Source organism: Taeniopygia guttata, chromosome 4A, assembly GCF_048771995.1.
Source record: "Taeniopygia guttata chromosome 4A, bTaeGut7.mat, whole genome shotgun sequence".
NCBI lineage: Eukaryota > Metazoa > Chordata > Aves > Passeriformes > Estrildidae > Taeniopygia > Taeniopygia guttata.
This window is the reverse complement of record NC_133029.1, coordinates 11,239,894-11,260,929: the sequence shown is the minus strand read 5'-3', so window position 1 is coordinate 11,260,929 and position 21,036 is coordinate 11,239,894. Positions and strand designations below refer to the sequence as shown.

General features: G+C 40.4%; 2 protein-coding genes across 2 annotated transcripts in view; one reads left to right on the top strand and one right to left on the bottom strand.

The window, feature by feature from the left end:
- COL4A5 (collagen type IV alpha 5 chain) overlaps window positions 1–4,521 on the bottom strand; it is a 75,372-nt gene extending 70,851 nt beyond the window's left edge. The window contains exon 1 of the mRNA XM_030272302.4: window positions 3,778–4,521. Within this exon, the coding sequence (XP_030128162.4) occupies window positions 3,778–3,867 (90 nt within the window). The 5' untranslated portion in view covers window positions 3,868–4,521. The remainder of the gene's footprint in view (window positions 1–3,777) is intronic.
- COL4A6 (collagen type IV alpha 6 chain) overlaps window positions 4,441–21,036 on the top strand; it is a 110,270-nt gene continuing 93,674 nt past the window's right edge. Inside the window, exons 1-2 of the mRNA XM_030272304.4 lie at window positions 4,441–4,605; window positions 4,680–4,728. Of these exons, the coding sequence (XP_030128164.4) occupies window positions 4,592–4,605; window positions 4,680–4,728 (63 nt within the window). The 5' untranslated portion in view covers window positions 4,441–4,591. The remainder of the gene's footprint in view (window positions 4,606–4,679; window positions 4,729–21,036) is intronic.

Here is a 21,036-nt window from a genome sequence, read left to right as displayed (position 1 = left end):
TAATTGCATTACAGTAAGCATCATTGCTTATTCATAGTAGGAAAAAAATCACTGCATAAATTTACATTTCCTATTAAATAAATTAACTAATTTTGTCCTAGGAAAATTTCCCTTTCCTTTAAGAAAGGTAACTAATAATTGGTTCCAATGAATACATTATTCATTCATGACCAGGAAAATGAAAGTCTAGGAAGTCCCACTGAAATATTACTCTATTTCCATCATGTGGAAAAAATGAAAACAATACATAATGATTTTATATAAGATTCTGTTATGGTCTAAATTGTTCTTACATCCTGCTTCATTCAGGATTCCTTGGATATGGCAGCATTTTAGTACATGCTAGAACAGAACTTGAGATATAATTTCTACTATATATCTTCAACTAAAAGCCATGGAAAAGTTCAAAACCAAAACACATGACATGATAAGTTGCAAGCAGGAGGCCTTCAGCCTTGATGTTACGAAACCCATCTTGTGCATGACTAATCAAGACACATCTACAGAATTTCAGGATTAAATACCTTCTGAATCCTAAAAGCCAGCTTCCACTACTTTCTGCTTTTACAGACCTAGCTTTTGTAACTAGAAAGAGCCACTGCCAGTTATGAAATGTAAAATAAAAACAACCACCACCACCACCATGATAAAATATTTAGAACAAACAAGAAACACAGATGACCATCAAATTAACTGTATTGATCATGTACATTGTAATTACTGACACAGTAGCATGTATTTTTACATATGGTAACCTCTGAAAGGAAAAAATCTCAACTAAACTTAGAGAACTTTCACATATAATACATTATTTCTCTAAACACAAGTTATATCCAGCTTGCCTTACCATACTTGAACAACTCTTTTCAACCCTATACTTTTAGTCAAAGTGGAATTATAATGGAAGGCAAAGAAAAAAGACATTGCAGACACTACTCAATTTTTACTAACATTTAGGCTGACAAAGTCTATTTACACTTTAAAAATTTAGGCCTTAGCTATGAGGGAAATTTTTCCAATATAAGCCAATTGTCAGTGACTAACTTCTAGTGAGTTTCATAGACAGCAAAACTGAAGACTCTAGTCCATCTATGTTCTCTAATTAAACAGATTTCCCTGTCACAGCTTGCAATCACTTTTCTATAACACAGTGCAAGTGTAAACCTGTCAGGAGAAGAAAAAAATTCTGCTTATAAAAGATTGGCTTATATACATGTATGTGGATTTATATTAAAACTAGCAAGGCAGTTAAGCAGTGATTGAAATTGTCCACTGGAATAAGCCCTCATACCCTCTGCTGAAAGCATACGAATAAGCACTTTTAAAAAATACTCTAACTTCACTAATTGATGAAACCATCTTCCATCTCATTCATTCTCCCATTCAAAAGCAAACAAATTTTCAAATTCCCAGTTACTTTTACACCGTTCATCATGCCTCACTCTACATCAACAATGAGGCTGCACATGAGTGCAAAGCATGATCCATATGCTGCTCACCAAGTGTAGACTGTGGGCTGTGAAAACCCAGCAATAACATCTAAACAGTGAAATCCATCCCTACTTCACTATGAAATGTTGGTTTGGATTTTTTAATAAGTCACAAGGATTTCTGTGCGATGGGCACAGGCAGATGATTCTTAACTATGTTCTCTCACTTGGTGACTGATCACATAGCAATACACACTATTACAACAATCTGGAGCAAAGAATATACACTTTTTTATTGGAAATGTGAATTATGATATTGAATAACAATTTCAGGTATTATTTTAATAAGGACACCAGAATGATTTGAAGTCATTTGACCAAATTTGTCCTTTTGGGAGGACGATTCTGACACAGGGTCCCAAAACAAAATTCACAGGAGAGACTGTATGTAGCAAACATACTGCTGCAGCATCTACTCAACCCTTTCTGACAATGGGTAGAATAAATTACTGATACCCATTAACAAGGATCAGCAATATTTAGCGTTATGACAGGAAACTCAAAACACCATGATCAGAACACCAAAGTACTGAGAGGCCATTAGAAAAAAAACATATTACAAAAGACCAGCGGGATTTATGTAGCATGGAACAGAGACATCTCTCTCTTTCCCCCACCCCCACTTAGCCCTTGGGTCTTCAGTTAATCTTATCTCACTGCAAATCCTAAAAGAGAGGCTGCAGCACAAGGTGGTGTTAAGAACCAGAAATTCTGCCACTGGTTTTGCTCCCTTCTTCATTTCTCCCAAGGCAGAGGACTGCCTATAGGGTCACCACAGGTCCCTTCACACACCCCACAGATTCACATAATTGCACACACAGAACTCTGCTTGGACACTTTCCTGAAGAAAGAAAAGGGCCACATTTATACACACAAATATCCCTATCTTCAACCCCTACCTGCTAAAACAGTGAAGTCCTGTAGGTGAGACTGCCTGGGTCCTTCTTTGGGGTGGGGGCATTGGCAGGCAGGCTGGGCTGAGGCCCCACTGAACAGAGCACCAGGACCAGTGGCACAGACAACGTGGAGCCGAGCAGCTCCGTATCAGTGAGCACTGCTGGCACACCAGTATCACTTACACTTGGGTTCCCACCTGGGCACAGTAAGGAGGGGTGGAAGAGGAAGGAAGTATATTATGGCTGGTCTTTGCTTTTTCAGAGAGTAGATGAAAGGTCTACAAAGTTTCACTGTAAAGGAATGCACTTCAAAGGAGAGTTCAAGACAAATAAGATTTTGTCAGAGCTAACTACAGAATTGAAGGGGGGAAGTAGCAGAATTATACTCTGCACCTATTACCATAACACATTTATGACTTTTCAACTAGAAAGGAACCCTAAATAGCAGAAATCTGGATTTTTTTTTTCACTTTCCAAGTAAACTTAAAAAAAAAAATGTTAAGAAAGTACATAGATTATAAAATCTGAAATTAATGCAGGTTAAAGTGGGAACCTCTTTAGATCATTTTACCACTTGTTAACAGCTAGAGGTCTTAGTCAAATAGCCTGAAACCTGAAGCTAGCGATCACCTCTCCCACCTCTCAGTCCCACGGCCCTGCCACTCCAGGGAAGCCGGGACAGCATCCCTTTTCCAAACACAGAGACACAAAGTCTCCTCCAGGCCGCCTTCCGTCCGCTCTCTACTACACCGCACACATTTACCATCTCCGCTAGCACTTCCACTCGAGTTTTAAGAAAGCAGAAATACAGCCCTCGAGAAAACCAAGTCCCAGTGCGAGGCACAGTCCTCTGGCGAGCCATGCCCACATGGCTCCATCTCCCTGCCACATCCAAGCGTTACTCACGGCTGCAGGTGATGGCTCAGCCGCAAGAGCTCAGACACCTCTCCACGGAGTTCTTTGGAGGGGGAAGGCAGGAGGGGAAATCTTTCCTCCTTTGTCCTGGAGGAACAGCGGGTTCAGAGCCCACACACACTAAGCTCACCCGGGCTTCCCCCGCCTGCACTCCCTCCCTCCCCGGAGCAGCCGGCGAACCCAGCCGTGCCGGCGGCCCGCCGGGAGCGGTCCGGTCCGACGGGGCAGCACCGCGGGGCTCTGCCCGGCGGGAGCGGCCCGGGAGCCCCAACACCAGCGGGAGCCGGGGAGACCCTCCCGCGGCCCAACCTCGCCGACCCCCGCCCGCTCAAGGAGCCAGCGAGCTCCTGTCAGGGGGATGCCACCTTCAGCCACGCCAGCCCTCAAGGGGCTCCAAAGCTCCCCACAGGGCTCCACACCGCGCCCGGCAGGGACCGCGGCGCCCGAGGAGAACAAGGAGGGCGCCCCGCACTCACCGCCGCCGCCGCCTCCTGCGGCCCCCAGCACCCCAGCAGCAGCACCAGGCAGCCGGCGGCCAGGCTGCAGCTCCAGCGCCGCGGCTCCATCCCGCTCAGGAGCTCCGGGGCCGGCCCAGCGGCGCGGGCATAGCCCGGCGGGGCAGCGCGGCTCCTGCAGGCGGCTCGCACCGGCCGCCCCGACGCCAGCGCCCGCCCCTCTGCCGCGCTCCCCCGCTCCTCCTGGCTCAAGTCCTCCCGGGACTACAGTATTCCTCCGCTCCGGGGGCGGGCGGTGCGGGGCACGCTGCTACCGCCCCTCTCCGAGGAGGCCACGATCCCCCCACCCTTCCCTCGGGCGCCGCGGTTTTGTCGGCTCGAAGAGCGGGCGCCGCCTCTCCCCGCCCCGCACCTCCACCGGGCGGGCAGCTGGACCCCGGACTATTTTCTGCAGCGGAAGTTGCCGGGGTGGGTGGGTGAGGGGGCAGCGGCTGCCAGTGCCGGGTCGCCCCTCTGGAGGGGCGGGCGGCGGGCGCGGGGCTCGTCCGGCTCAGTCTCGGCCCATCCGGCCCCGCTCAGGTGCGACGCCTCGGCGGGGACTGCGCGAACTTCCTGCCTGGGCACGCTGCGAGCGCCTGCCGGGGCTGCGCTGCTCCGGGAGGCGAGCAGCGATCGGGCAGCGCCGGCCGCTCCAGCCCGGCCGCTGCCCGGCGCTCCGTCGTGCCGGGGAAGGAGCCCGAGAAGCGGTGCGCCGTGCCCTGCCCGCCCCGAGTGACGGCGGGCCCTCCTCTTCCTCCGGCGGGCGCCGTGCCGGTGCCCGCGGGCTGCCCGGGCCATGGGGCGCACAGGGTGAGTGCAGGCGCGGCCGCCCCTCCCCGCGCTCGCCCCGGCCCGCCGTGACTCTGTCCCTTTGCCTCCCGCAGGGCGCTGCTGCTGCTGCTCCTCTGGCTGGGCGCGGAGCTGGCGAGTGCGGTAAGTGCGTGCAGGTCCCGGCCGCAGCAGTGCTCGCTGGAGGTGAACGTGCCTGCTCGAACCTGTCGGGGTTTGGGCATCCTTCGGCCAGAAAAAGGACGCATCCCCGCCCCCTTCTAAAAGATTTGGTTTTTTTTTTTAATTGCCGCACACCTTTACTCCGGAGTTCCTTTGCGCCTTTCATCTGCTCTACTTTGACTAAAGTACACTGGGTAGAAGAACTTCTGTATGCGGTGTAACAGCTTTCAGTGTCTGATACCGTGATCAGTGTCTCTCTTTGCAGCTGACTGCCTTTAGCTCTTTTTTAGCATCTTCTCAAACCTTGCTGTAAAAGCGGACTCTCTGAGTCCTTGTTCACAAGGCATCTAATCCAGAACACGTCACAATTTAGTAAAAGAGATGGGAGAAATTAAAGGATTAAGCTTTTAAGTGTTGTATCAAGGGTCATGAGTATGGATTAATTGATGTGTTTTAAATTCTAAGTTGGTATACAGAAATAATGACTTTATGATCTGACAACTTTATGATGTTAACATGGATTTTCTCTTGCTGTTCCTAATTAATGTTTAAACAGAGTAGTAAGGGACTACAGATTTTTGAAATGTTTACAATTTTCTTTTTTGGTGTTGCAATAGATTTTCGGCAACTGGAATCTGCAATTGTTAGCCCCCTTAACTAGTGAATAAATCTGTAGCCTAAATTAATTGTCCAACTGATGTACAGTCAGCAGTTCAAAAACACCTCTTTGTTATATTGTAATGTAAATTAAGACTGGACAATAATGTTTGCGGCAAATACAATACTTAATTAATGTTCGTATAATATGTTTTAAGCATGTTTATTTTGATTTAACTTCAGATTTCTAACAAAACCAGTTGAAACGTGGATTCTTGTCTTGTTAGCCAATGCTTTTCTACTGCTTTTGCTACTCTTAATTAAAATTTTAAAGATCTATAACCTTTCTGTGCAACTGAGAAGAAATCTTTTGAAAGGCTCTAATAGCAGAGGGGTTTATACTTTTTATAAATAGGAAAGGCTTGATTATATTTTGCATTTTTCATAATCAATTGCACTAGTAGAATTTCATCATCCTGATCAGGTGGTAGTTGCAAGCTCTAATCTTCTCAAAGATTAAAAGATTAGAAAGTTTTATTCAACAAAACCAAGAACTGTTCTACTAGAAGTTCTTACTGCAGTGGAAATGCCTTTTATAAAACAAGTAGTACTTTAAAGGCAAATGTTGAAATTATTTTGAGACAAATGTGCTGCATTTTGCAAACATTTATATAAATTTATGCGGTATGGCAGTGAAATTATTGCTGATTGATGCAGATGTAGCTAACAGCAGATTTTCAGTTCTTTGCTCCATTTTTGCTCCATACCTGTTGGAAAACATCTCTTAAGCAGTCAGATTCCTGTTAGTTCTTTAACATCTGCCCATAAAAGGACTCTTGTCAATTAAGTCAATAACAATAATTAAAATTAATAGCTGCATGATATTTCTAAGTCTTCCTGAGAGTTTTCTTCAGGGTTAGAAAACAATGAAAATCTTAGTTGCTGTGTAATCAGTCTAAATATATGAAGAAGAATCAGAAATAGGTTCATTAAATAGTTAGTACTTTATATGTCTAAGCAGATAATGGATTTAATGATTTCTATTAAAATGCTGTCAAACATGGCCAGCAGGAAAGAGTAAAACTATTTTTGTCAACTTCAGATACAGCAGTAGGTTAATTGACTTTCTGGTATCACTGATTTAAAAACATGTCCAAACACCTTCCAGCGTGAAGTAAGCTGTCAAGAAAAAGTACTGGTGACTGAACTTTCACTAAACAGAGCTTTTTTAGGAAAACTAGAATCTCTGAATCTCTTCTTAATAAATCTGTGGTGTATACTTTGAAGTGCTGGAGCATAGTGAAGTATAATGTCAATAAAATGAGGTAAAAGCTTTAGGTTAAGGAGTAACAACTTCTAGAAGACAATTCACAGAGACTGCCAACTTGTTGCTAAGATGGTGTAATTTATAACTTTGTTGATATTTTTTTCTTTTAAATAATCTCATTTCAATAACGTACGTGTTGTAAAAGAAACATCACTAAAATGTTGTTCCAAGTTCTTGAGCACTCTTCAGGAATGGTGCTGTGGACATGACCAGTATATGCAGTGGCTGGCACATCAGGCCAGCATCCTCTATCAAAACTGGCTTTGATTCACAGGTCTTGGTTATGAGGTGTAGTCATCTCCCTTTCTGTAAGAACAAGATTTTAATGTCTATCTGAATTAATATCTCAGTTAATAATTATTTTTCTTGGGTATAAATTATGATGTATTTTGAATGGCATTACAAAATTAGTCTTGTAACATAATCTCTGTTTTCTTGAAGCAAATGTTGAAAACATGGATGACTTAGTGTTACTCATGGGGTTACTTGTCAGACAGATTGTTACCCTGGAGACCAGTTGCTAGGAGTGACCTAAGTTTCCCCCTAACAGCTTTCACCCTGGAGTCCCTCAAGAAACTATGCTTCATTCATGGTTTCAGTCTTTTATTATCAATAATTTTCATTAATAATGAACCAGGAGCATCAGTGCAAGGTGCTGTGCAAACACAAAACAACAGCATAGCACTATCTTTGAGACATTCATTGCACTAAGACAAGTGACAAAAGCTTGTGCAAGGGTAGGGGAGATAACACAAAGTATTGGAACAGTGCAAGAGAGGCAGGGATTTGCCTTGGCTAATCCCTGTCCTCCCCTGAGGCTTTTACAGGCTACAGTGCAAAGCAGAGTTTTTAGGAGAGGGACTTTTAAAAGCAAAATCAGAGTTTTGCTGATGTTTCTGGGCTGTCACAAATGTGAGGTGGAGCACGTGCTGAAAATGTCACTAAACCAAAAGACAGCCTCTTGTAATGAAATTTGAGATTCATGTCCCTTCACAAAGCTCTCAGCTGAGCTGCAGTCCTGTGCAGTCATTCTGTGCCCCCTTGACAGCATACCTGGCATACAGGTGAGATGGTAACTCCTCATTTATTCACTTTCTGATGTTGAGGTAGTTGAGCACACCTGGAATACATTCTAGTTTTGATGAGATAGCCCAAAGAACTACTTTTAGGACTTACTGTGAGGACTTATTGTCAGACAAGTTCTGCTGGGACAACTGATCTTTCAGGTGGAGTTCAGTAAGGTTTCTTCTGTGAGTGGACTTCATGTTGCAATTCTTTCAAACCTGAGTGGGCTTTTTTGTTGTTTTGTGGTCTTTTTGTTTGGGTTTGTTTCTTTCTTTTTGTTTTTTTAGCTAATAAATGTGCAGATTAACTACAGTCAATTCCTTTTCCTAGCACTTGGTATCTTGTTCAGCAGAACATCTTCAGTATCCAAGTAAGGCAAACAAAAACTGTGTGCTAAAACCAGTTCTGGGAAGTCTGCTCTATTTTGAGTAACTGAAGCTCTACTAGTTTATGACAAGCTAGCCCAAGTGATCTTATTTATCTATGTCTTAATATATCCCAGGTTTTCTGTGTGTTTTCTATTGTTTTTATATCTATGATACAAATGCTTCATAGTGTCTTTTCCTTTAATATGTGCTGGACCAGCTTAATTGAGCTCAACTCCTTGTTTTTAATGGCCAAAAATAAATTTTGTTCCAGAGCCTCTGACAGAGGAGAAAAATTAGCTGTTTAATTATGGATATTTCAAACCAGAGTTACAGCTTTTACTGTAACTTTCCAATTCAGTTTCTGCAAATATGATGTTATCCATTAAGAGATTTTTATAAGGTTTTGACCTTTCCTTTGCCATTTTAATCAGCGTTTATAAGTATGCAACCCTTCTGTAACTTGACTTTTACAGCTGTATTTTTATGTAGCCATAAACTTTATTGGGAAAATAACTAGTATCTGCAGTAAAGTTACTTTTATAAGGCAGGAGTCTACAGAAATACAAAATAATATAAATCTCAGGATTTATTTACCAGACAAAGCAGCCTCTAATCTATAAGAATGCATGGCTGTGGAGATTCATGTACTGCATTGAGAATGGTCCTTCTACAAAGAAGAATGCATGACTTGTTGAAGATTCATGTACTGCATTGAGAATGGTCCTTCTACAAAGGTCAAGTTTGAATAACAACAGGTCTATGGTAAAATAATAAGAATTAAATTCTGGTTCTGTAGCAAAATAAGGAGAATTACTAAAAAAAGAAACTGATTTTTGGTGAAAGGGCTGATTTTCTAGCTCTTGCTAAGACATTGCATTTTAGGGGAAATTTTATTTAAAGCTGAATATACTTTCCCACTTGAAAAAATAATTGCTTATTTGCTGAATATTTTCTACGTGTTGAAGACACTTGAGCAAGTGACATTTTATTTGACACTCAGATGCTGTGTCAGGTTACAGCAGCTATGAAATGAGTAATGCATGGGACTGCATTCTGAAGAGCTTTTGTGATATCATTATCCTTTTAAGGCTGTGCCTGCTTTTTGTATAGGTGTGAGAGGCCTGAAGAAGCATTTTATTTCCTCTTGTGGACAATCATTGGCACCAGCCACTGTCATCCCTTGACTTAAGAACTGCTATTGTTATGCTGGTGTCCCTAAAGGAGGCAGAGCATTTCATGCTGGGGCTTCTCCCCTCTTTGTCCATCTTTGCTGTAGAGAATCTCTGTATGAGTAGGGTTTGGTAATGCTTGTATCTCAGCTTAAATGTTATAATGATGACTAAGAACTAAAAAGAAGAATTTTTTAAAGCTTTCATTGATAGATTATTTTCAAGCTCTCTAAAAATCAAATCTCAAAATAAGGACTATTATTGTGGAAAAAAAATAAAATGAAAGCTTCTCAGTTGTTAACTGTGAAAGGGATTGGTCTAGCAAGGTCAGTCTGTGTTGCAAAAGGGATTAGAAGGAGGCTGAATTGCTTGTTAGAGGATACCTGAAAATGCAGTCTTGATAGTGACTGCAGTGTTGACTGTTGCTGGAGAAAGAACAGTGGGAAGGGAGATCAGGCACTGGCATTATGAACTTAATTTCTTTATGTGGTTGGGGCTTTATTTTGATTTTTTTGTTCTTTTTTTCCCTAGATACCCATATCTCTCTCTCTCTCTCTCTGGAAAAGCTGTAAACCCTGACTGAGCTTTAAATGCTTATTTCCATTTACATGTCTGAACAGAAAGAGCATTTAAGAGTGGAATCATGCAGTTCTTGTTACCTGTACCCTGCAAAGAAGGAAATTTAGAGGTGTGGGCAATAAATCTGAAAATACATGGGAAAAACAAATTTGTTCCTATGCTTTTTGCACAAGCTTCCTGCAGTTCAGCCTGCCTTGAGTCTTTTGATATGACTTCCCCTTCCCTGACTGTACAAGTTATATGGAAGTTGTGTTGCTGCAGTTTCCAGGAGTTGTGTTTAACTACTTTAAAAAGTTGTTGACAATTATCTGCTACTTATAATCAAATTCATATTTTCAGAATGGTTTCCTCTTCTCTCAAGTCTGAAGAAACACAAAGTCGAAACATAAATACTGAGTCAAAAGAATGGTTCCGTTGATCTGCTGCTTCTTTGGCTTCTTTGCCACATTTTTTAACAGTTCTTGCTGGTCAGATGTGATTTTGTTGGCCTTCTGATGCTGCTCATATCCAAATGGATACAAAGCTCTAGACATCCCTCTGGTCTGTGCTTCCTTGCTTGTTGTTTCTGCAGAATTTTGATTAGCTTTGGTTGTGTCAACCTCTTTTCCCCACTAAACCAGCATCATCCAGTTTGCATAGTCTCTGCTCACTTGGTTACCTTAATACTGAGAGAACCAACTCTGTGAACCAAATTGGTCTGATTTGCTTCAGCCCACTGAGATGTCAATAGCTACTGTATTCTGACTTTGCCTTATTCACTCACTGCTCTATTTTCTCCTATTTGGCTGGAATCTACTGTACTTTATACAGCCTCCAGCCCTTGCCTCAACGTGCTCATAAGCTCCTCTGCCTTTCTGTCTCTCCTTTGTGCTTTAACAGCCAGGGAGGCTGCCAGTATCACTGCTGTTAATCCTTTCTCTGATGCCTCACTCCCAGCAGCAGTGAGGACGTGTCAGTGCCTGTTACCCAGGAATCTGTTACCCAGGAATCTCTCTTGCACAAATCTCTTTGAGAGGTTTGCACCTAATGTTGGTTGCTTTCCCCACTGGTGTAGGAACAAACGATTCCATGCATTTGGCAAGACCCCGGTGTGATAACACAGGTCAGCTGGGTGCTGTAGCTGGACTTGTTGGGAGCTAGCTAGAAAAGGCAATTCATTTTTCTATTTCCATTGAAGGGGAAAGTGTTGCTGTTGCTACCTTGTTCCCAACCTGTTTCCTTAGCATGTTTTTTTTGGCTGGTAGATAGATCAAAACCTGCAGCTTTCTAGAGATTAGGATGAAGTGTTTGTACAGAGTAAGCTGAAAGCCAACTGCAGAAATTAATTCAGAGGGGTTGGTTTTGACCTAAAAATCAGAGGAGAGGAAAATGAAAGTGAAATTTAGCAAGGAAAGGACTTATGAATGCTCCTGTGCTTCTTCAAATCTCCACAAATTAAATGTCACCGACTTTTTTTTTTTGCTGGCAGCATCACTTTAAAGCTCTGAATAAGTGACAAGTCAGTGCTTTGTCTTCTCCCAACTTTTAAAAATTACTGCACGTACTTTACCTGCTCACATTGTATTAGTGTTTTCAAATCAATTTCTTACATTCCTTATCAATTTTTTTGAATCATTGAAGTTATTTTTTATTAAGGTCATGCCCTCACAAGTAGTAAGGTATGTCTCTGTGGACTTGAAATAATGCTTAGTTCTTAAAATAATTTTTAAACCAAAAAAGCTTCCTCAGAAAACTATAAAATTGTAAAAGAAATGATGAAATTATTACTCTTAATACTTTAACTTAAAGTCTGTTTAGAATTTGTAAGATGGCAAGTGTTTTTTCTAGAAATGCACATATAAATGCATATCATTACTGTAACAAAGTTAAATAGATTATATGACACACTGAATAATGGCTTGATTTTTCCCAAAGAGAAGCCAGGACCAAATTTCAAAGTTGTAATAGTTCTCCTTATATAAAACTTTTGCTGTGAAGTATTGTGAAGATACCACTTGCCCTGTAAAATAGATATTTAAAAAAAAAATTTAAAGCAATTTGGAATTACTGCTACTACTGTAGTAGAAACACATCAAAACAATAGGAAGGTGAATCATTGTATTGTACTTGGATGATTAAAGCTATCCACAAAGCAGGGTGTAACTCACCTGGAAGAACATAGCCTGCAGGAGCAAAAAGCAAGCTTGGAAAATTAAGAATTTATAGTACTCTTCAGACATTTCCATAAAAGGAGCCTTTGGGCTTTCAGCTTTGTGAAGCTTTAGACTATTATCAAATTGTGTGTGAGGGATTGAAAAATTGGAACAGTATTTGTAAAAATCAGTGTATCTCTGTAAATGCCTCTCCATGAAGTGCAGCATGTAAGAAGTGTGCCTTTGGCTGGAAGGTGAGGTTGGCAGGTCTTTATTGCACTGCACAGTGTATACAGCATTTTGCATAGAAAATGCTGAGCCTTTATTACCAGAAATTATAGAAGTGTGCCGAGTCTTGTTCTCATGGGGTGACTGAGGTGATTTCTAGTAAGCCCTGGGTGGTAGAAGTAAGGTGCTTTGTTCCTGGGGTGCTTTGGAAATGTGGATGTTTTTTGCTTTGCTAGGGAAATATATGTGACTCAAACACATTGTTTGATATTTAGCAAAAGTTTTCTGTCTGTTTTCATCAGAAACACAGTTTTTTAACAGTTGTGTCTTGTAAACTTTGTGATCATTTTTTACAAAGGAAGAGTATTGAATTTTTAATGCAATAAAGTAGCTTTGGTTTAAACTGGAAACAGCCTATGAAATCTCTACATATGGTGCTTGGCTTTTTGCTGTGACTTGAAAAGGTGTATGATGTAAGAAAAATGTAGAGAAAATATGTTAATATGATGATGAAAAGAAGAAGCTTTCAAACCACTCCTGTAATGAATGTGTTCATGTCACCAAAGTAAATGTCAGGTTCTTAGCCTACTTTTACCACAAATAGTACAGAAAATTTCCTTGAATACCATAGAGGTTTTAAAGTTAAGTGAGTTTGTGACCATAAGCAGAATAGTTAATGGTCTCTTCAGTGTAGTGATTATATGGTTTACTCTGTGGTACTTTTAACAACCTTAATCTCTGTGAATGTATAATCTTGTTAGGATTAAACCAGAATCTGCCTAGATAATTAGAGTGAGCTTCAAACTGTGGTTTGACCTGTATCTCTTAGTGGAGCAATTTCCATGTGAATGTATTGGCCCTGGGGCGTGTGCAGTGTTGGGAGCCTTCAGCAGAGTCTCCGGGAGATGAGGAGCTCCCATCCCTCAAGTGTTCTGTGGAAAATCCCACGGGAGGTTTTGCAGACACCCGGGATGGTACCAGCCGGGGCTGGTCAGAACATCTCATGTGGCACAGCACGTTTGCCATTGAAGGTAAATTGTGTTTGCAGACCCTCCGCTGTGCAGGGCTGCAGGGTGGGTTGAATCCTGAAACCAGCATTCCTGTTGAAGTTACAGCAACATTTAATGTGTTTTGACCCTTCTCTGGGGTTCATTTATTAAATTCATTTCACACTGTTTCCTTATGCAATACAAAGAAACAAGTTGCAGCTTTTGCTTTAATCACTGATTGTTGCTGTTGCTGTGTTGTGTTTCACCCCTGAGTGATTTTCAGGTGTCCTTACCCTGGGCCAGGCTGAGTACTGGTATTGCTGCCCTGGATCTGTGAAGAAGGCTTTGCCTCAAGTCATGCATCGAGTTTTGCTTCTTTGAAGTGTTGCACCGTGTGCTTTGTATGCCCTAAGGCTCCTCTCTAAATGAGGGACTTGCACAATCTGCCTTTGGAGATCTTGAAAGCTTGAACCTCTAACCAATAAGGCACAAAACAGTAAAAAGTTAATTATGGCTACTTAAAGACTTGCCAGTCAATTGCACTTTCTTCTGTGGGCAAGCATGAGACTGGGAAGTTTCCAAAGAATCTGCTTGATTTTTATCTTCCAGGTTTGTGCTATCCAGCCAAGTTCTGCACATCTTTCAGAGAGGAGGGGCAAGGATTAAATCCAGCTACTGAGTCTTAACTACAGTCTGTCAGTAGTAGAGTAGAATTAATTAATATTTATATGAGATCTCTAGTGCTACTATAACTTTTCAACTCCATTTACTCCATTTTCAACTCCATTTACCAAGTATTTTGGATAGAAGTAAATAAATGCTATGAAAAAGCAACTTGAAGGGTTTTTTTTTGGTTGTTCAGTGGAAATTTTTATTTTTCACTAAGTCACTGTCCACATTTGGAATCACTGTTTTTCAGTTTTCTATGCACAGAAGACTGTCAGCCCAGGCATCTTTGTGCAGTGATATTGGCTACAGATTTTATTTGGATTATTTGACAACATTTTAAACTTACCAGAGATAAATTTTTCTCAAGTAGTTATATGTTTTCTATATATAATAATAAGTATTCTTTGTGAATAACCAGGCAAAATACTTCCAGCGTCTGTTTCATCAAGATGTGTTCTTATAATTTCCATTAAGGAAATTCCAGTGAGAAAGTTACTTGCCTCCCCTTCATTCTGGTGTAATGAACTCACTCAGAGGAGGGCAGAGGGGTACCTGGTTTCAGGCCTGAATTCCTTTGCCAGAGGAATGTGCAGTGAGACACAGGTACAGACTAGCTCCATGACATACTTGTTTAGAGGGGCCTTTCTGCAACCCAGCAGCTCACAGATCTCAGATTTACAGCACTTCCTTATCTGGTTTTGTTTCAAAAAGTGAAAAGCAGGATTAGTCTTTGTGAAGAATGTAGTGAATTTTCTTTAATTTTCAAAGGGTGGATACTTTTCTAGATAGGCAGTGGAAGTGTTTTGTAAGACCCTTAAAGGCTGTGGGTGTGATTGTGAGAAAGGTGGAGGTGATTGACAAGCACTCACACTGCTCTCAGGTGTGCTCTGGCTACTGTGTTCCACTGAGGTCACTGAGAATTTAGTCTGTGTCACTGGTAGCCTCGATTTCTTTTGGAATTTTATTTAATGTCTGGCATGAGTAATCCCGATTTTCCTTATATATCGAATGTCAGTGGCATCTTCAACCTGCTTATTTAGATGTTACCTCACACTGTGTCAAAGTAGCACCAGTGGCAACTTGTATCTCTAAAAAGTTGCACAGAAGCGCTGAACTGCTTCAATTTAATTCATCATAAAACTACTATGGGAAAGGAATTCAAATTCTGTTTGGAACCAGATTATCTCTGTAAGATGAAACCACCACAATTCATTCAATTGCTTGACAGAGTTGTGAAATTTACTGTGCTTGCTCAGTTTATAACCACTGCAGCCTCTGCCCTTGAGAAGCCTGAAATCTCTAATTCCTGTGTGATGATATCAAGAAACTGTAGCAGGATATTGACTTCTATCAGATATTTTATGGTTAGGGCAGGAAGCTAGTACTTTTGTAGATAAAACATGAGGACTTGTTTGTGGCATAAATAATCCTAGATTGTATTATCAAAATAGCTTAATGAATGCCTTTGTGTAACTTTCTTAAATGCTCCATACCATGTTTGTAGCTATCTGTAAAATAATCATACTGCTCCAGTGGTTTGTATGCCTGTTTATCAAAAATTGAATGTGTTTTTCCTTTCTTTCAAGGCATTGTGCTGGGGGGAGCTGCTCCCAGAGGGGAAGGTATGCCTCAAGGCAGATAACTCTTGGTAACACTCAAACAAATTTAGTGGGGAGTTGGATGAGCACTTACTTGTGTTTTCCTCAAGTTCCTAAGGTGGTTCAAGTATTTTTCTTTCTTGAGTTTCATAACTAATCTACTAGCTCTTCTAATATGTATGAATAGAGAATTATGATAATATACAAAATATATGTTTTGTAAAAACTGATCTGAATGCAGGTTTGAATTTTGGTTTTAATTTCACAAAACTGAAGACTTTACCTAAATCTTGTTCTTTTCTTGATATGTATTCCACGCAGGTGCCATGAAGCTGGCTAGAAATTAGTATTACTTAAAAAATTAGACTGTACCAAACAAATAGCATCTGTATAAAGAAAAATAATAAAGGTAGTGTTACTTTATTTTGTTCAAATTATAAAGGCATAATGTAAATAAAAACATAAAGTAACATAGTATTTTGCACAGGGATACAGGTGATGCCACATTTTTTTCTTGAAGTATTATAACAGGGTTGGGTTTAAAAGCACCAAAGATTTAACGTCTTAACTCTACTAGCTTTAGAAAGCTCTTGTTTTAACAGCACATAGCTATTTTTTAAATATATAAATAATATATATATAATCTATATTTTAATTTATAAATAGCACATGCTATTTTTTTAATATATAAAATAAAATATCAGTTTCTATCCCTAAAGCTTATTTAAGGAAATGAGGAGAAAACAAAATTCTCTTTAAAGTATCAGGGATTCTTCCACGGCTTTTAGGTCAGGTGCTTGCCTGTAGGGACCTGTCATGTAACATCTGGATGTTTGACTTAAGAACTGTTGAGGAAATCTGAAGAGGAAATCAGGAGATGGTTTTCCTGAGACTGGATTATCTCAGACCTGTCAACTGTGTGGTTTGCTGCATCTCTGTAGGAAGTAATTGGCACCTGGACCTGTTTGATTAGGATGTCTGACAAGCTGGAAGGAGATCTGTTTAGAAAGGCCAGAGTTGGACAGCAGGAAAGAAAACTATAAATCATACTTTCTGGCCTGCAGGATCTGCAGTTTTGGTTATATCATATTTGATGCACACTGGACACATTTAAGTGTTTAGAACAAAGTCCAATTTTTAAAAGACAGTAATTGCTTGAACATTTTCTAAATAATGTTTTTAATTGCTGTGTCTTTGGATGAGCTGGAGTGGGAGGAGAAAAGTTGTTAAATGGAGTGAGAAACTGCAGCAGAGAAGCCTGCCAGGTGTCAGGAATCCTGTTTGCTGTTGCCATTTGCTAGCAGAGGCTGTGCCTGGCCTGGAGTGGGTGCAGGTGTGAGCAGGGAGGACGGAGGGCTGCTCAGGAAGCCTCTGCTGTGTCCCTGCTGGCAGCTCAGTGCGGGATTTGGTGCAAACAGGGAATACTGCTGTAGCTGGGTGAAATTCCAATAAGCTGGACAACTAATATCTTAAGACAAGATAACTTATCTAACTAAATAAATTGGGTAACATATTAATTCATTTTTTATTTCCCATTTGCACCACTCTGCAAGCCTGTGTGCTTTAAAAGTAATCAAATAAAGTATGTTCTTTCTTTCAGTTATTCTTTCCATGCTGTTTTTATCAAAGGTCTTAGCTGAAATTAATTCAGTGAAAAAAACTAATTTGAAACCTTTCCCAGGTCATGCATTTGGCGGAAACTTGATATAAATTAATTTAGTCTTGTTTGCAAAGTGCCTGTGGCATATAAGCTGCCATTGTTAGGACACCTTGGCAAAATCTGAAATGAAATATTTTCTTTTGAGCTCACTGCTCATAGATAAATGAACACTCATGTAACCTTTTGTTTGGTTTTCTTTAGAATTTAATTTACAAACTTTGCTGGATAATAACCTTTTGCCCTTATTAATGTATTCCGGACCACAAAGGAGTCTGTGGGGTGTCAGGGTGTACAATGTACAGCCCCTGCTCTGCAGTGTGAACTTGCTGTTTGTCTCTCATGGGGGGAGGTTAGGAACTTAATGTTTGGATCAGTTCACAGCTGAATTTTTAGCTCTGATACTATTTCTCCCACGGCAAGTGTAGGCCTTGTGCCTGTCACAGCAGGTTTGTGAGATGAATGTGGGAGTACAGATAGCTGTGAATTGTTTTTCTTGTGGTTAGAGGAAGGAAATCTAGCAATTATCAGAAGTCCAGAGCATGCAATCTTATTCAGGTTTTACTTTTCAAAAATACCCTTCAGATAGTACTTATATCATCTTTGTTAAAAGTTTGTGAGATTTAAGTATCTCCATGTGCACATGGAATACTTTTTTCTCTGAAACTCACAATTTCGTGAAGCTATGAACTTTTTTGCACGTTTGTCTGGGTTTGTAATGCTCCCACCTGTGAACTCAGGTCACCACATCTGACCCTAGTGTGCTCTCATACATGAAAAATCAGAGTTGAAATACAATCCCTACTTCAAAAGATTTGCAACCTGCCAGATACGTGTGAACCCTAAAGAAATCCTGGGAAAATATTGCTCAGCAAGGGGCAGTCTCATCACACCAACTGTAGAATTGTGCTGCTGCTGTTTAAGAAACTGTGTACACACAGCTTCCTCTGGTATTCTGGTTAAGGATGGCAGCTTCTCTGTCTCTAAAAACCAGGAGAATACTTGAGCTAAATGCTTTTCATGGGTATAGTAGTGGAGTTTCAAGACTGATTTTAATTTAAAATCACTTAATGCAATAGGAAGGTGTTGGTAATCATCTGGCTGTGAAACGTCTCGGAAACAATTGTTGTTGCTCCCAAAACTGCTCTTTCTCAGTCTTGTGGCAGGATGGTGAGCTCAGAGCACAGCTGTGCTTTATGCTGCTGCTGTGTAAATAGGGACCATAAAAAAGGAACCTTTCTGCAACAGGATTTTATTGTTAAGCTGATTGTTGATGTGATAGCTCAGATCATAAATCTTTTGAGTCAATGATCAGCAATCCAAAAGAATCATTCTCTTCTTTTCAACAACAGAAACATCAGTCTTCTTGAAAACATCAAATTATTTCATTTACTGAGGGAAAATCTGCCCCAGCCAGAAAAGATATCTCAGTTTTCACTCTGAGAACATTGCACACTCCTCTTACAAACAGAGAAATTAATCAGGGTTGTAATCCTTGGGTCAGATTAACATTAGACTATCCAAAGTTATTATACTTGATTCAAGTAAAAATCCATGTGGGTGTATGTTTATATACAGCTATTGCTTAGTTTTGACCTCCTGGGAATCTCAAAGAACAGTAACAGCAGGTGGAAAGAGTTTTTGGGGTAAATTTGACATCATATCCAGATTAGTTATTCAGTACCTCTCACTGACACTTTTGATCTCTAAAAGAAGGTTAAAGGAGAAGAGGATATTTAGCCAATCTAGTTTTGGAGCTAATTTATCCATTTAACCGAGGCATGACTTGGAGAATAACCATTAATAACCTGAGTCCTTTTATGACTAAAGGAGGATGGTAAGAGGGGTAATTTTGTGAGCACCAAGGTCAGATGACTGACTGACATAAGGAATGTCAGTGCTCACCTCTGACACAAAGATTGTTTCTTATAGTGTGCACACTTGTAAACTGGCATGTGAGTGTACATGAGGGATCTACAGGAGGATGGGACACAGCACAGCTGGGCACCTATTCTTTCCTTCCAATGATACTCCAGCAGCTCTAAAGGACTTTATCATGTAAACTATTTCTGTAGGTCCCACTGCAGGATGGCATCCTGTCCACATTCCATCACTTTGGAGAATGGGGGTTCAGGGTGGTTATGCTGGTAACAAAACCTAATATAGCCATTATCAGATGACAGATAAAACAGATGAAACAAGTGTTTTGTCATTGTGGAGTTCAGTGTATTCCTGCAGTATTAGTGGTTTCTTTTGCAGCCTATCAATAAACACTGCACAGAACCTTTGGGTGGCTAGAAGAATATATGATTTTCTCTGAAACAGTGAGGAGTTTTTTAGGAAGGCTGAATAAACCTTTTTGTGTTGGAATACAACCAGGATTCAATGTCTAATAACTCCAATATCTCTAGCTTCCTAATGGCCACCAGATGCTAGGACCTCTGGCTTTTATCACATCTGGAAGAAAGTCTAAGTCATCAGAGTCCCTGATAGCTCAGGATGGTCTGAGATATAAATGCTTCCTGCTAATTCCCAGCCCTGTCTGTTCTATCACTTATGTTTCTGGTGAAGCTTCTTATGACAACACAGTTGTGCTGAGGTTGGGATTTTTGAGATGGGGTTAGGTGCAAAAGGTTGCAACTTTCCTATGAGATACACACATTCCTTCATGTCAAGGCAAAGGTTATGGTCACTATTGTCATAACAAAGTCAAAATACATCTAAACACATTTCTCTAAGATATTTTAACAATACTGGATCTCTCCCTCAAGAGCAACTTAGTGGTCAGTCTTTAAAATAAGAATTTGTGATCAGTCATGAATTCAGGAGTAGTTTTTGAGCCAGAATTAATTAAGAATCAGCTTGCTGCTTATAATTTCAAGGAGGGATTTCATAACTAGTGAGTTTTTTCTTTTGCCCTTTCCCCCTGCCCCTCTTTTTCTTTTCTAACCATTAAGAAAGCAATCAAATATTAGTTCATGTGCAAGAAATTAAGTATTTAATGAGGCTTTCTTCAGAAGGCTTCCTTCTGGGATGTTTTACAAATCTCTGTATTTGTGGGCCTTGTAAGGAAAATATATAAAGAAAAATGTTCCTTCTTCAGTCCAAGTGAAGGTGTCATGCTCTTGTGTCACAATATTCACCAACAGCTTGTGAAATTCTTCTCCTGGCTTGTAGTCAGTGAAGTATATCAAAGCTTTAATTATTACTAAATGCATGAATTTCCCTCACCTCTTAGGTTCAGTAGAGATTGTATTACATTACATGCTAACAAGAGGATAAAACCAATGCTGTTTGTGAATGGGAAGATATATAGTATTTCTTTAATATAGTAATTTGACAGAAAGAGAATCATACAGTATTGTTTTTGCTTTCTGTATTTCTTTAGCTATCTAGATACATGTAAAATACATAACCAGGCATGTTTCAGATACATGAAATGATTTTATTGTATTATATTTATTAATGTGCTGTCTATGATCAACTACCATTGTTTATAAACAAAGCAGATCTTTTCTTCTGAACTTTCTTTCTAGTATGTTGTGCAGCCAGAAGTTTAAGCCTTGCAGCCCCAGAAACTTTGGACACAAACTAGTGTTCAAAACGAGAATGAAGAGCAACCAGAGTTCCCTCACTGAGCTTCCAAACAGCTGGTTCATGTTTTAAGCCACCACAATTACCTATAAATACAGAAACTTAGCATGTATCTTCCCGGTGAATAAGAAGGAACTTTCTTTTTTGACTACTATTTTGAAGGACCAGCTTAAATTCCATATGCTGTGCTGTGCATCTTTGTTAATGGAGCTTGGAGGGTTGCCAAAAGCAGTTTGTTGTCTCTCTCCTTTTTAGTGGTGAATGGGACTAGAAAAAAAGCTACTGATAGTGTGAGACAGTAATGAGTCTGTGAAGAGT